At 40.4% G+C, this 16,873-nt stretch overlaps 1 protein-coding gene and 1 pseudogene across 3 annotated transcripts in view; one reads left to right on the top strand and one right to left on the bottom strand.

Annotated features, from left to right (window-relative positions):
* Positions 1-16,873, bottom strand: part of HSD17B12 (hydroxysteroid 17-beta dehydrogenase 12) — a 192,258-nt gene that overhangs the window by 18,030 nt on the left and 157,355 nt on the right. For all 3 annotated transcript variants that reach the window (XM_075065267.1, XM_032790408.2, XM_032790407.2), the window contains 2 exons: positions 10,891-10,925; positions 4,259-4,340 (listed from right to left, as the gene is read on the bottom strand). In XM_075065267.1, the coding sequence (XP_074921368.1) occupies positions 4,259-4,340; positions 10,891-10,925 (117 nt within the window). The remainder of the gene's footprint in view (positions 1-4,258; positions 4,341-10,890; positions 10,926-16,873) is intronic.
* On the top strand, positions 6,025-6,100 carry LOC116830770 (U6 spliceosomal RNA; annotated as a pseudogene).

Here is a 16,873-nt window from a genome sequence, read left to right as displayed (position 1 = left end):
ATAGGGGGAAAGCAGTAGACATGATATATTTTGACTTTAGTAAAGCTTTTGCATGACCTTCTCATGAACAAACTAGGGAAATGCAACCTAGATGGATCTACTATAAGGTGGGTGCAAAACTGGTTGGAAAACTGTTCCCAGAGAGTAATCAGTGGTTCAGAGTCATGCTGGAAGGGCACAAGGAGTGGGGTCCAGCAGGGATCAGTTCTGGGTCCAGTTCTGTTCAATATCTTCATCAATGGTTTAGATAATTGCATACAGAGTACACTTACGAAGTCTGCGGATGATACCAAGCTGGGAGGGGTTGCAAGTGCTTTGGAGGATAGGATTAAAATTCAAAATGATCTGGACAAATTGGAAAAATGGTCTGAAGCAAATAGGATGAAATTCAATAAGGACAAATACAAAGTACTCCATTTAGGCAGGAACAATCAGTTGCACACATACAAAATGGGAAATGACTACCTAGGCAGGAGTACTGTGGAAAGGGATCTGGGGGTCATAGTGGACCACAAGCTAAATATGGGTCAACAGTGAAACACTGTTGCAAAAAAAGTGATCATTCTAGGATATATTAGCAGGAATGTTGTAAGCAAGACACGAGAAGTAATTCTTCCACTCTACTCTACACTGATTAGGCCTCAACTGGAATACTATGTCCAGTTCTGGGCACCATGTTTGAGGAAGGATGTGGACAAACTCGAGAGAGTCCAGAGAAGAGCAACAAAAATGATTAAAGGTCTAGAAAACATGATCTATGAGCTAAGATTGAAAAAATTGGGTTTGTTTAGTCTGGAAAAGAGAAGACAGAGGGGACATAACAGTTTTCATGCAAATACGCAAATAAGATTGTTACAAGGAAGATAAAGAAAAATTGTTGGTCTTAACCTCCGAGGATAGGACAAGAAGCAATGGGCTTAAATTGCAGCAAGGGAGGTTTAGGTTGGACATTAGGAAAAACTTCCCAACTGTCAGGGTGGTTAAGCACCAAAATAAATTGCCTAGGGAGGCTGCGGAATCTCCATCATTGGAAATTTTTAAGAGCAGGTTAGACAACACCTGTCAGGAATGGTCTAGATAAGCAGAGTCCTGCCACAAGTGCAGGGGACTGGACTAGATAACCTCTTGATGTCCCTTCCAGTTCTATGATTCTATGCACCATTCCCATAGGTGTATGGTTTTGGCACACAGGGCTCAGGATCTCATTCCCCTTGGCTTGTTTAAGTAAAAGACTGTGATGGTGTCTGACATCATGAGAACGTGTCGACCCTGAAATGTTGGCAGGAACACCTGGCAAGCTTTGCACACTGCCCAGAGTTCAAATATGCTTATGTGCATCCTGGGGTCCCATGGTGTCCAGGTGCCTTGTTTCATGCAGTTGCCCATGTGGGGGCCCCAGGCTGTGAGGGATGCATCTGTTATGATAGTTGCAGTGGGTCCATCTACCATTGTAGTGAGGAGAGAACTTCTGGTGGCATGCTGAGCGGAGTATGCATAGGTTGATGAGTGGGGGAGTAGACTCTTTGGAGCTACAGGTGAAAGGGGCACGTATGTAAGTGAGTGGTGAAGTGATCCACCTCACTGGATTCTCTACAGGAACCTGATGCATCACTATCTGACATATGCACCACATGTGAGGATATATCATGGATCAACTCAGTTTGCATGAGACTGTTCTTTCTTCCTGCTAGGCATATGGCAGCTGGGATTGTATGAACAGAGTACATTTTCATATCTAAAGGACTCTAGCAGGGATGCATCAGATGGCAGCTGATCACTCAGTGCCTCTTCTTGTGAGGAAGTAATGCCTCAGAGCAGATGGCACTCAGGAACCGGTGACTTCAGGTAGCAAGGTCTGGAAGGTATTAGCGACTGCATGGCAGAGTCCTTACTCTCCCGAGGGAGGATTCAGGGCTCTGAAGATGAAACTATCCTGCTGAGCTTAAAGGGAAACTGGATTTGCTCTGATATGGGTGGCACTGACAGTCTGGTGATTAGTGCTGAAGGCTGACTCAAACATGTTCTTAGAAAAAGAAATCCTTGAAGCACTAGGGGCTAGGCCTTGGACTGTACTTAAGGTAGTTTCCAGGAGTGCCATACTGCTTGAGTGCTCAGCTTGACATTTGAACACGGACCTGACACTTTCCTCTTCTACTCATCCATTAAACATTCTTTCATCCCAAGGGCACTGTCTGAAGCTACTGAGGACTCTTATTGCCTTTTTAGGGCTCAAGTGGATGGAGGACATCCTAAAAACCCACCCAACAAGTAGCTTTGGAGTCAAATTAACTCCCAAACATAGGAAGATGAAGCGTCAAGGTAAAAATGGAGGCTGAATGCTGAGGCTAATCAGACAGACTTCAATCACTGAACTGCTGTTCTGCCAAGATCTCAAACTGTAGGACAATACCCTATTGGTTATCTCATGGGCCAATGGCAGCTGAAGAGCCACAGCATTACAAAAAAAGGGAGGGGCAGACCGATGAGAGAACATATAAGGATATCAAGGCAGACAAATTTAGTGCAATGAAAAGTAGCTTGATAGTTGCAGTTCCTGTGGGAAACTTCTTTAGTGACCGTAGTTCAAAAAGGAAATGACAAAAGTTTCATAGGGTAATGATTAAGCTTAGTGGTGGTTCACTACCACCAGCTGAGGGAAGAGGGATTGCTGGTAATTCTACTAGCTACTACTGCCACAAAAATAGCTCAGGGAGCTATGGTTGTTGGGTGCTAGGAGAAGGAAGAGGACTGGGAATCCTGCACAGATGGTATCTTTGGAGAAGTCAACATTATAAATGCAGTGAAATCTCTTTAAAATCACAGCCTGTGCAAGTCTGTAAACACATTCAATAAATGACAAGTAGCTTCTGTGCGTTTTATACTACTTCAAAAAAAAAAAATTAACTAGCTAGAACACTGAAGTCAGGAGGGAGAAAGAAAGCCAACAATTTTCTGGAATACCTAGTATGGAACACCCTTTAAAAGCTACAAGAATAGCATTCAAACTAATGCAAATAGTAATAAATAATATTCTGTGTGAACTGCACTGGTGGTCCACTTGCACAGATTCATACTATCTGCTATTGGAAAAAAGCTGTTTTGACATTGCTTCTCCACACAGTGAGAAATAAAGAAATAAAACAAACATTTTTAAATGAGGCTTCTATAACTTGCATGGATGACATGCAGGCCGGGGATGGCAGAGCTCATACAATTGGGTTGAAGTGGTGACATGGTGGTTGGACAATATTTTTAAAAGAGTGAAGATGTACTACACAGGATTGTTTTCATAGACCAGAACAACATTTTACTGAAACTGTAAAATGAGACAGCCAAACAAAATTATAAAGAGCTAGAAACCTTTAGAATGTTGTTTTTCCAGTGATGAACTTTTTGAACTGGTCTGATTTTTTCCAAATGCAAAGAGTCAAAACTTGTAAGTGGTTGTCTTAAGTTGTGCATATAGGGCCCAATGGAGGAAACAGGGTGTAACTTTAATAGAAACAATGGACAGATTACACCCTACACTTTAGTCCTATCACACAATAGGAGAATCATGTTCAAAAATATCTTCAGTAAGACCAGGGGGAGAAAAGTGCTAATATCTTTCTGTATATACACTAATTTTCACACACGTTCTGTGCCCATGGGTCCACCTCACACACCAAGTTCGCCTTTTGTTAATGTCCTCCTTTAAATAAGATATCAAATTTTTTGAGCGTTTAAAAAAATGCAGCATGTGATAAGGAAGTGTATGCAGACCTCACAAAACATTAGGTTGACATGATGATAAAACCAGTATGCCTTGTTTTTCTCTCCTACCTCACCCAAGCTTTCATTGCAGTAACCACTACTTTTAGAGCATGTCTACACTGCCTTTGGTTCATACTATGAAGGCGTGACTAGCAATGTGCATTAAAATGCTGAGTTGTAACTCCCCTGCGTGGATACTGCAGACACAAAAAAAAAAGGTTTCTACTTCACATTTAATGTAGTCCTATTTGAAGGGGATCACGTTAATGTGAGCTAGGAACCTTTCAGTTCATGCCCACAGCATCCACACAGGGGAGTCACAACACAGCACTGAGTGCACACTGATATTCACATCCTCGTACTTCGAAATGCAGAGCAGTGTAGACAAACCCTTACTTCATCAAACCATCAACAGAGGGACCCCAGACACATTTATTCTTATAGCTTTTATTGTTACGTTTCTGTTTGACAGTTCAGATTGGAGCATACCAAAAAGAAAGCATACCTTGGTTGCTGAGTACAGAGTGAGCAGTGGAGATGGATACATTCCAGCACCTGAAGAGATATTCAGGATTACTCCTGTAGATCTGAAAGGCAATGAAAACACAGTCACTTGCAGGAAAGAACATGACTTACAGGCTTCAGAAGTGTCTATTAACTAAAGGGAAATGTTTACTTTCAGTAGGTGTCATGCAGATTCATTTGTCATTTAAATAAAAGAAAAATAATTCAGAGATTTGCGATTTGTCTTCTAATGGCTATAACAGACATGGGCTTGATTCTCTTTTTGTGCAAGTATTAATCAGGAGTAACTCCACTGAAGCCAGTGAAGTTACACAAATGTTAAACTACCGTACTAGAAGAATTAGGCCCTGTACATGTAGGCTCAAGGTTTCAAAACTTTGCACAGCTAAGAGTTGTAAGGGCAACTTAACAGATGCCCAAAGGCAGCTTTCAAATCTGTGTTACTCTGACAGAAATAAGAGAATTTTGTAATGTATTTTGCACTTCTACAGTATCTTTCATAAGGGGACCTGGCGTGGTTTATAAATATCAGTTCACAATGCTCTTGTGAGGGAGTAACAAGTACCCATACCCACTGTTCAAATTTTGAGGTAACTTTTTTGTTGATGGACAGGATAGACTAGAAATATACAACAGAAGACACAATTCTCTAGATACCACACAGTACATTTTAAGCATTGATCTGACACATTGGCTATCAGCTGACCTTGTATTTAGCTTCCAAACCCCAACTCAGGGCTTGTCTACACTACTGCTAAAGTCAATATAACTTACCTTGCTTGGGGTGTGAAAAAACTATCCCCGAGTGATGCAAGTTGCATTGACTTAAAGCAGTGTCTATGCCACATTACACTGGTGGGAGATGCTCTCCCGCTGACATAGCTTCCACCTCTTGTTGAGGTGGACCAATTACATCATGACATAGCGGGTCTTCACCAGATGTGCTATATTGGCACAGAGTGTAGCGTGGTAGCAAAGACAAGCCCTCAGACTATCATTTGACAAAACAATGATTAAGATTTAGCAAATGAAAGTTCCTTCAAGTATCTTGTAACTCTTCAGTATTCCGACTGCACATTATTCTTCTGTAATGAGATGGGGAAGTGTAAACGGTGCGGGACTCACCCCTACGGCGCATCCTGCTGGTCATCTCAGGGAATTAGCTCTCCAGCCCTCGGAGCACCTTCTGTAGGCCGGTGTCCCACTTCCACTGGCCCCCGTGTCCTTCGCGGACCCGGTGCCCCTTTACCCGGGGGCTACCCCCTGGCAATATCCCCACCAGTCTCTATGGGTCTCCCCTCTCTGGGAAACCCCCAACCCTTTAATCCCCACCTTGCCTCAGTTTGGGCTACTGCCAGTCATCACTAAGCCCCCGGCTCCCTGGGGGCAATTGCAGTGTAAAAGACATTCATCATAGTTAAGGGGGTTCAGACCTGCTGCTTTCCTCTGCCTCCCAGTACCTCTATGGGCCTTGGACCAGGTCCTGCAGCCTGGGGAACTGCCAGCCTGGAGCTCCCTTGCTCCTCTGGCTCTCCCCAGCCATGCCTCACTCTCAGTACCCTTTCTGCAGGCAGTCAGAGCCTGGAGAGAGACTCCTTCTGGGCCTCTGGCTCACAGCCGTTTTATAAGGGCCAGCTGGGCCCTCATTAAGCCAGCCACAGCTGTGGCTGCTTTCCAATCAGCCCAGTCTTTCCCCTGCCACAGCCCTCTCCCAGGGATGTTTTAAGCCCTTCGAGACAGGAGCGGAGTCACGATACAGAGAAGATTAGCATGGCCCCTGCGCAAGGATGATACAGGAAGTTTTAAGCAAACAGGAAAACTGAGGTTGAAATCTCTCTGAATTGAAGCTTCTGTCGTAAACTAACAAGCATTCACAAATCTTTTGTATCATAACACCACTGCAAATACCATAATTAATGTTCCAGTCCATTGGCAAATATCTATTCTTATAGCCATGTAACTGCACTTTGTGAACTGACTGTAAAAAGTCTGCTTTGGAAGCACAAGGATGTAGTGACATTATTTTTGATAGGTACGCTTTAACACGAGAAGAACAAATTCCACAAAATATATCTTGATTTCTGTTTGTTTTCTGCTAAAGCTTCAGAGTTTCCGATTATGGTATTATTTACTGGTGTAGCAGCCCTCTTGTCTCCCTACAGCCTTTGTCAAAGTTTCTCAGTAGCACATGATGGAGAGTATTAATATGGATCAGAAAGTAGCTGAGACAAAGTAAAAATAGGAGTAATTGGTCAGCTTTCACTGTGGCAAAAAGTTAATGGATGCCACAAGTTTTTCATAGCAGGTGTTTAGTATATTTATTCTTGAGCTCAAAACAGGAATGAGCAGTGAGATGGCTAAATTTACAGATGTCAAAAACCATCTAGATTACTCAGACTTGAGGCTATTAAGAAGAACTTTATAGGGCCCAACAATGCTACATGAATGGGCTACAGAATGACAGATGAAACTGAATATTGACAATGCAAATAATGCATACTGGAGAAAATAATCTGAACTAATTCAACCCCTTAAGAGTTGATTTAAAAACCAGTAACTCAGCTAAAAGACCTGAACACCACTAAGGAAACAACTCAATGAAGACCTCTTGTTTAATGTGCAGTAATGGTCAAAAAAAAAAAACAAACAATGTTAGGATGCATACAGAATGGGAAGGTCAACAATACAGAAAATATAATGCAGTTCTAAATTAATAGTATACCCTGACCTGAAATACTGTGTTCAGGACCTTCTGATCATCTTCTCTCAGAAAAGATATAGCAGAAATACAGGGGATTTGATGAGAATATTAGGAAGAAGGAAAAACGGTCATACAAAGAGTTTGAAAAGACAGACTGTTTACTTTATGGAAGAGATTAAATAAGAGGAGCCATGATAAAAGCCCACAGAAAAGTTAATGGTATAGGGATAGGAGATCAGAACCTTGGATTCACCCTCTTGTAATACAAAAGCAAGTTGACATTTAATTAAAATCAAATACTGGAAATTCAAAACTGATGAAAAGAAATACTTTTTCACATACAGAATTAGGCTGTGGAAGTAATTGCCACAAGAGTTCATTGAGGCCAAAAGCTTATCAGGATTCAAAAAAAGGATCAGATGTTTATGTGGATAAACAAGAACAGTAAATATTTAAAACTCAAACTAAATCCTTGGAAAGGATATAAATATTTAAGCTTCAGGGCATAAGCCAGCCTCTATTGAGGGTCAGGAAGCAGCTTTCCATAGGGGCAGGTTATACCATAACAACCTGCTGTAGATTTCTTCCTCTGAAGCAGACAGCACTGGCCATTGTCAGAGATAGAATACTGGACTAGGTGGATTACTGATCTGATCCAGTACGGAAATCCCTATGAAAAATTCCACAAGTCATAAATATAGCCTCCATGCAACAGACTGAGAACCCTATATATTACTTTGTTTAGTGCTGACAAGAGGCTTTAGTGCTGTGAAAGACAAGAAAAAAACTGGTCCAGACCTGAAGAGCTCACAATTTAAACACCACAGAGGGCAGGGAATCCAGAGGTAGGGATAACAGTTTCCAATCACCCCATGATTATGGCTTTGTTTCTTTCAGGTATCACAGAAGAAACAGGTTTTTTAAGGAGGGATTTGACAAGGAGAGGGTGTTGGTTTGGCAAACTTGACTGGGTAAATTAAACTTTTGATATGCCCCACTCCTCAATAGTTTGCTGAAGAAAGTTGACTAGCATTAATAAATAAAAAGGTGACTTGCCTAACACACCCTAACACCTCACCATCATTCTACCTTAAGCAGTACAGTGTAAGAGATGCTATATTTAGCTCTCTCACTGTTGCTATGGTAACCACCGCCTGCTCCAGCAGTACGCAAAGTGGAAAGAGCAAGCTTCTTCTGTAATGTAATTATGCACTTGCTACTTCTATAGCAATATATACTATAGTTTGATGTTTGTCTAGAAAAAATAGTCAACTGATTTTTCTTGCTCATAAAGACATAAATCTTAATTTCTTGAGTAGTTCCAAGAGGCTCCCACCTTTGCAAACAGCAGACTAAAGTCTGGACATCTACAGTAGAACAGCTCATTTAAGTATAATACAAAGTGCAGATTATAATGGTCATATTTAAAATATAAGCATTAGGGGACCAGAAGATGAGCCAAAGCACAAAGCCTAAATGCCAGCATTTACAGAAAAGGTATTCTTCTAGTGCTGTACTTAATACAAATTAAGAGGGAAGACATACAAGGAGTGGTGAAATTCTCCTTACAAACACAAAGAGTTAGAGATCATAAAGTCTGCTCTGCTATTCCTTCACCCTTGAGACATTACATGGGTATACACTGTACAAATGTGTGCACACACAGACACGCAAGTGCAGCACTACACGATATACCAAAGTGCATTAAGTTTTATTTCCTTGAAACATGGGATCTTCAGTATAATACACTTGGACAGATCAGTCTGGCCCCTTAACTTTGTCCAGGCCCATAAATCCAGAGGAGTTTGTGTTTGGCCTACACAGAACAGTTAAACACAGCCATTCATACTCTTGGCCTGGTGAGCCACCAGATCTGTTGTGGCTATAGATTCTGAACAGTGTTAATAGCCTAATAATTTATACCATGGGTGCAGGGCGCTGAAGAACTGTTTTTTGTACCCCATAAGGTAAAAAAATAAATAAAACAAAAACTGAGCAAGCAAGAATGTAGAGGCTTTTGTCACCCATCTTTCCTTTCCATACGGAGAGCGCCATCCAGGAGGCGAGAATCATTTAAAATGGCTCTATATGACCGGGGATGGGGTAGCAGGAGGAGGAAGGGGAGGGTTAGATTGGTGAACAATTCTTAGCACTGGTACGACTTTTGTCTTCAAACTGCTTTTTGAATATTAAGTCTCACCCTCCTGTAAGGTAAGTATGTATCACCATTTTACAGATGGAGCAACTGAGGCAGAAAGATGAAGTGACTTGCCTATGGCTAGTCAGAACTAGAACTCAGCATATATTGGCTCCCTGGTCTATATTCAGACTATGCCACTCAATATTTGTCAAGTTGTATGTAAGTGTATACCATGCTTAACAGAAAAGCAAAGTTCCCGCCCTGAGAAAATGACAATCTAACTGAAACAAACAAAAAAAGATACAAGAGAAAAATAAAAGACCAAACAATGCTATACATGAGGTTTGAAAAGGAATGTAGGACAGCTTTATGAAAGAGGTGCTTTTAAAAGGAGATATTTAAAGAAAAAGAGGCTGCTTAGTGGACAGAGTAGGAGGCCTCTTTAAAATGACAGGAGGTTTGAAGGCTGCCACAATGCTGGGTGTGAGGTGAATAGAGAAAAGGAACAATCAAAAGTGAAAAAGGGAAGAAGAACAGCTGAAGATCATCTCTGCCAGCCACATCCATGAAAATCTCCTAAACAGCGTTGTTTTATATATGGTCTACACCTTTTTCATTTGTTACAATTTCTAATTTTGTTTAAAAGAATCCCAGTATATACCATGTTAAACCCCTCAGAAAAGCTGAGTGACTTCAGTAATGTCCATCTCTCTTCCTTTCATGGCAACAGTAGAGCTACTCAGAATATTTTTACTGCATTTGATTTTGAAGTCAGGCATATACTACTTATGGTCATGCGCAAAACTACATCTGCCAGCTTCATATAGGGCAGCAATGAGTCCTACACTTTGGTCAAGAAATAATTTTTGGCCTATGAATTAGGAGAACCCTTCATATGTGTGCTAAGAAAGTGAATCCTAGGGTATACAGACACAAAAGGTTAATTCTTAAAGCACTCGTCAATATTATAGGATTTGTTTACATACCAACACCACCAGTCTGCATTACCTATGCAAATGGTACTGAATCACTGTATTTATTCCCTTCCCACTGCATTTATTTGGTGATGTCAAAAGCAGCAGACTAATCATGATGGCTATCATGCCTGGTGCTATGGCATCTTCCACATAACTCCACAACCCCTGGAAATCCAGGCACAGCTCTTGAACAAAAACTGAAAATCATGGAACAATCAACATCAACAAGAAAACTGCCACTAGGCTGAGACTGTGCCTTTAGTTTTACCTGGGATCTAACCAGGAAGTCAATACATGACTCCGGCAGTGAAAGACTGGTGTGCATTAACTGTTATTTTAAAGAATTGCCTTCAATTCTGATTTACTATATGATCACACACTTCCCTCAATATGCCTCCTACTGTATAATGAGAGCATACTCTCTGAATCCATTTTACTTACAATGACTCTGAAAAATAGCCTTAAGAAGGTTATTCCCAGGAACTTTAACCAACCCCTCAGAACAGCAGGTTGTGGAGTTAGTGCCGATGAGTCAGACGAGCTCTTTAATTCTGTTCTAAAAGAAATCACCACAACAGTGGAGAAGGGAGAAGAGGAAAAATAAAAAGGGAATCGAGTGGAAAAGGCTTCCACCGTCTGATGATTCATGCACCATCGGCGTGACTCACCCGGCAATACTCTACTGTTAAAACATGGAGGGTAGGCTGATTAGTCACAGTAATGAATTTTTCAAAGAAAGGATTCTCCCCTATAAATAATGAAGACTTTGTCTGTATAGTGTTTGTGTGACTCACCTTTCCAGCATGCTGGGCAGCACCAATCGTGTCATCTGCAAAAAAAAGGAAAGAAAACATTCGTGATGGCTAGGACTGTAGATACAGAGTGAGGGAATCCTTCCCTCCCAGAGGCAGCTGCCTGCCCTCTGCCCAACCTCCACCCAAGTCACTCTAGGGAAACTGAAGACTATATTTTGCATAGGCAGTTTATTTTTATTCCGTGTAACTTGGCAGTGTCAAGAAGTTATGTGCAGTGAATCTGGTGAATTCATCGGCACCGGTAATATCAGTACAGTAGGAGAATCAATTTATCTCAGATATTTTCCACTTCTATAGCACTTTTCATCAGAGACTTTCAAAATGATTTGCAAACAATATCACCAGGATGTTGTGGGGCAGGTATGATCCCTGTTTTACAGATAGCCAAACAGGGGTAACCAAGTCAGTGGCAGGGCTAGAAACAGAATTCAGTAGTTTCCAGTCCTATATTCCATCCATCCATCCTTCCCTCCATCCTCCTCTTTTAATTGTGAAAAAAAAATTAGTGAAAAAATATTTTCACTTGGTTTTGAGGGGCAAAAGCACTAGCCAGAGTTAATGGTAGTGTACACAGGTACTCTTCTAACTTTGGTAGGCAGCTCTTCCAATGCAGCTTGCTATTGAGCTGAATCCCACTTATTAAAGAACACATTCTCTTCTGACGAGACTATGACATCTATGTAATAGAAAATAATCCTTACTAGAAACCAGACGGAGGTAAAGAGGTTAATCAGATTTCACTCCTGACCCAGGTCAAGTATTGTTTGAACAAAGTCTTCTAGTATGAATGTGAGAATATTATACGTAATATATGTACACAGGCACAGAAGTTATAGGTTATTGTTCTAGTGATGGAGTCAGAGCAGTCCTAGTCTGCATGTGTGGTTTTTGTTTTTAAACTACAGCTCCTTTAACAACAGAATGAGAACATCAAGTTACATGTAGGAAATATTCAGGACCATTCAAGCAAAGAAAATTTTTCTTAACACAATTCAGCTGGAAATACAGCTTTTTCCCACCATATACACAACCTATATCCACATGAGGGCAGTAGTCATGCAAGCTTTTATAAGGTACAAACAGACTAAAGTCCAGACAAGCAAGATATATACATGGTGCTTTAAAAGGGCCAATTTCACAGAGCTGAAAACAATTATTAGCCAATTAAGATGGGAGGAAGAATTTAATCAAGAATAGGAATAATGATCATTGGGAATTGTTTAAGACCACTTTACTAGATGCCCAAAAAGCCACAATTGCGGAAGAAGGTGGTATTGATTAAAAAGCCACCTGGTTTAGAAAGGAAGTTAAAGCAGCAATATATATATAACAAATGGAAGGGAAAGGAAGTTGATAGTAATTAATATCAGCCAGAAGCTAGGAACTCCAGAAAGTTGAAATGGGAAGCAAAAGAACGCAAGGAGAAATCTGTGGCCAGCAGAGTTGAGGACAATAGGAAGGAATCCTAATAATGGTATTGGTCCATTACTAGATGGAAATGGTAGAACTGTCAATGTAGAAAATGCAAGTGCTGTCTGTATCTGAGGAAAAAGGATGATATTGTCATGTCATATATGATCAAATTCTTTCCATTCCACTAATATCTCAGGAGCTAAACAGCAGCTATTAACAGGGAGGCATTTAAATCAGCAACTCCCAATAACCTACTTCCAAGAGTTTTATAAGAGCTGTCTCAGGAATGTGCTGGACCATTAATGTTGATTTTCAATAAAACTTGGAACACTGGGTAAGTTCCAGAATACTGTAAGAAAGGTAATGTTGTGCCAATATTTAAAAATGATAAAGGGGATGATCTGGGTAATTACAGACCTGTAAGTCTGACATCAGTACTGGGAAAAATAATGGTGCAGCTGATGAGGGACTCGATTAATAAAAAATAAAAGAAGAGTAATATAATTAATACCAATCAACATGGATTTATGGAAAAGAGATCCTGTCAGACTAACTTGATTTCTTTTTTTGATGACATTGCAAGATTGATTGAGAAGGTAATACTGTTGATGTAATATACTTAAACTTCTGTAAGGCATCTGACTTGGTACTGGACAACAACATTTTGATTAAAGAGCTAGAACAATACAGACACTCCCCAACTTATGCAAGTGTTCCGTTCCAGAACGCCTTGTGCAACTCGAATTTTGCATAAGAAAGAAACGTATACCAAACTATTATGCAAAAAACATAACAAAAAAACCCCAACCACTTTCTAGCTTACAGAACTTTTTCCATAGATGCAGATTTACATAAGTTGGGTTTGCATAACCCAGGGAGCATCTGAATAAAATTAACCTGGTACGCATTAAATGGATTAAATTCTGACAGTTACATTTTAAAAGATAACTGTAAATGGGAAATCACATTGAATGGATGGGTTTCTAGTGAGGTCTCGCAGGAATAAGTTCTTGACCCTATGCTATTTAACTTTTTAACAATGACCTGGAAGAAAACAAAATCATCACTAATAAAGTTTGCAGAGGACATAAAAATTGGGGGAGTGGTAAATACGAGCACAAATCACTCATTCTGGATTGCTTAGTAAACTGGTCACAAGCAAATACTACATGTTTTAATACTGCTAAATCTATATGTATGTAGACTATGCTAACAGGATGGGGGACTATCTTGGGAAGCAGTGACTTTGAAAAAGACTTGAGGGTTGTAGTGGATAATCAACTGAACATGGAGTTCCAAGTGCGATGCTGTGGCCTAAAGGGCTACGGCAATCTTTGGATGCATAAACAAGGGAATCTCAAGTAGGAGTAGAGATGTTATTTCACCTCTGTTCTTCGTGCTGGTGTGACCTCTGCTGAAATACTGAGTTCAGTTCTGGTATTCACAATTCAAGATGGATGTTGATAAATTTAAGTGTGTTCAGAGAAGAGCCACAAGAAATATTAAAGGACTAGAAAACAAGCCATATAGTGATAGACTCAAAGGACTCAATCTATTTAACTTAAAGAGAAGGTTAAGGGGTGACTTGATTACAGTCTAAGTACCTACGTGGGGAACAAATATTTAATAATGGGCTCTTCAATCTAACAGACTAAGGTAGAACACGACCCAGTGGCTGGAAGTTGAAGATAGACCGGAAATAAGGAGCAAATTTTTAATCATGAGGGTAAAAGTTTATCAAGGATGGTGGTGGATTCTCCATCACTGCCAATTTTAAAATCAAGATTGGATGTTTTTCTCAAAGTCACACACTAGGAATTTTCAGTGAAATTCTGACTGTTATACAGAGGTCAGACCAGATGATGACAATGGATCCTCTGGCCTTGGAATCTATGAATAAGTTATCCCAATGCCCTGAGATAAGCTACCTCAACAATGACTTTGGTAGCCCACCATCTCCAAATACAAGATCCAACTCAATTTCCAAACTATCTCAGAAATCCCCCTTAAAGCCTAGAGTGCTAATTTTAGAAAAAACATCAAGGTCTGGACAGATTTTTGTCTCTATGTACTTTTTGGCAAGGATTGGCTCGGATTAGGGAAGATTGGTATGAGGGTCTGTTTATCTCCAATTGTAATAGGAGGTGAAAAAATATATGGTTATGCTATCCAAATATTTTGCAAAATTATTTTAAAACAGTTCTATAATTATAATTCATGTTTTTAATTAAGGACTTTTCCTTGGTTCTTATACACACACATCCTTAACTTTTATATTACTAAACAACAGTCCTACTGAAAAGGTTTAAGGAAAAAGCACCAGACTGTACTTCAAGAGCTAGTGATCAGCCTTTTAAAAAAAAAAAAAGAACTAAGTTTAACTCATCAATGAATAACTCTTGGCCAAAACACCATATATAATGCACTTTAGTAATTAGAGCTAGAAAAGATGTTAAGTCAGTGTTCCTGCCTGTGCCAAGTTCAAGATACCATCCCCAATAGTATCAGTTCAATATCTGATCAGTCATTTATGCCAACACCTAGAAATAGCAACTGCTAATGATCTTCATGCCCCTTACATTGTATAGCATTCTTGTGTTCCAGCAAGATTTCTGGAGGGGTAATATAAAAAGACCCCAAAACAATGCTTCCCATTGAATCCAATTTATCTTGATAGTTTTACAAGAATGACTTTTGCAGGGTGGCAGTGGTGGTGGTGGTGGTGAATCTGTGTAGATAAATTGTAAAAAAGTGTAGAATAACTCCATTTCAAGACACCTGTGTACTTCTATAACAATTTTTAAAACAACTTCATATCTTAATATTAATTCTGAAGTATTATTTGTATTATTGTAGCACCTGAGAGCACCAGCCATGGACCAGGACCCAGTTTTACTAAGAATGCTTCTGGGCCACGTAACTACCACCATTCAGGGAAGTGGTGTTGTTACATCAATGAAAAAAACCTTTTGTCCGAGCAGGTTATGTCTACATTACCGGGTTACGCATGCATAGCTATCCCTAGACATACCTCCAAGCCAGTGCTTCTCAAACTTTTGTACTGGTGACTCCTTTCACATAGCAATCTTCTGCGTCTGAACCCCCTTATAAATTAAAAACACTTTTTTATATATTTAACACCATTATAAATGCTGGAGGCAAAGCGGGGTTTGGAGTGGAGGCTGACAGCTCGCCACCCCTCACATAATAATCTCATGACCCCCTGAGTGGTCCTGACCCTTAGTTTAAGAACCCCTGCTCTGGGCGCTGTACAAACACAGAGCTAAAAGATAAACTCTGACCCAAAGCACATACAATCTTACCACTGCATTAGCTCTCACATACTCTTATGGTGAGTTGGAGCTATATTCTGCTGTAAAAAAAAACACAACACAAAACAAAAAACTTCCCTACAAAGAGGGAAGAAAAATCCAACAGACACAAAACAGAACAGCTAAGTTTCAGTTACACAAATTCATATAAAACCAAAGTAGACTCTTCGATTACATGGCACGAGCAGTTTCTATCTGATGCCATGTGATCCCTAGGGTGGGTAGGAAACATGGCCTTTACTACTCAAAGAAAGGAAATCAGCATGGCAGCAGAGAGGCTGGATCCAAAGGCATATAGACCTGTCCCCTGGCATCTGTGGTGTTCGTTCTGTCTAAAGCCCTCCAGCTGAGTCTTTTACACAGTGGTTGTATGTTGTGAGAAACCTGATTAGCCATCTTTTAGAACACCCTCCCAGAGCCCAAGCCACAGAGTCTTAAGTAGGTGCTACACTAATATTTCATTCTGGAGCAGTCTAACCTCCTCTCTAGGTGGAAGGATGCAATTGGTATAGATGCCTGTAGTACTGCAGTCCCAACTGCTGCATCTGCAGAGGAGGCTTGAACTAATGCATAATGCTTTGTGAACATATGGTTGGAGCTCCAGATATCTACTAGGTATTGCTTGTAGAGATGCTATTAAGGTTGTTTGTGTTCTAGTGGAATGGGCTCTCACTCCACCTGGAAAAGAAATACACACCACTTGATATCAAAATGATGCAGCCAGAGATGCACTTAGTCTCTGAGCAGATAATGCCTAGCCTTGCCATCATTCCATTGTAGCAACTAATTGCCTTGGTGATTTGCTAATCCACGTTGTCCTTTGTAGGTATAACACCAGACCTTGTCTGATGTTGAAAGAGTGAAGTCTACTCTAACAGGAAGCATGAGGTTTTTGGGAAGAATCCCGGTAAATTCAAATTACTTTAGGGATGAATTTCAGGTGAAGGTGCAGGGAAACCTCCTTATGAAAAATGGTGTACAGTATGTCTACCAGGAGTGCTCTCGCTTCACTGATCCTTCTGGTCAATGTGATGGCAACTAAAAAGGCTACATGCATGTAAAGATGGGACATAGACTATGGAGCCAGTGGTTCAAGTGGTGGTGTGGTAAGTACTTACTCTATGAGGTTGAGGTCCCATTGTAGTTCAGGTTTCACCACCGGTGGGAAGGTCCTAGGTAGGACTTTCAGGAATCTAGTTATTGTTAGGTGATTAAAA

Source organism: Chelonoidis abingdonii, chromosome 4 (assembly GCF_003597395.2).
Source record: "Chelonoidis abingdonii isolate Lonesome George chromosome 4, CheloAbing_2.0, whole genome shotgun sequence".
In the NCBI taxonomy this organism is placed as follows: domain Eukaryota; kingdom Metazoa; phylum Chordata; order Testudines; family Testudinidae; genus Chelonoidis; species Chelonoidis abingdonii.
This window is presented reverse-complemented; position numbering and strand designations above follow the sequence as displayed.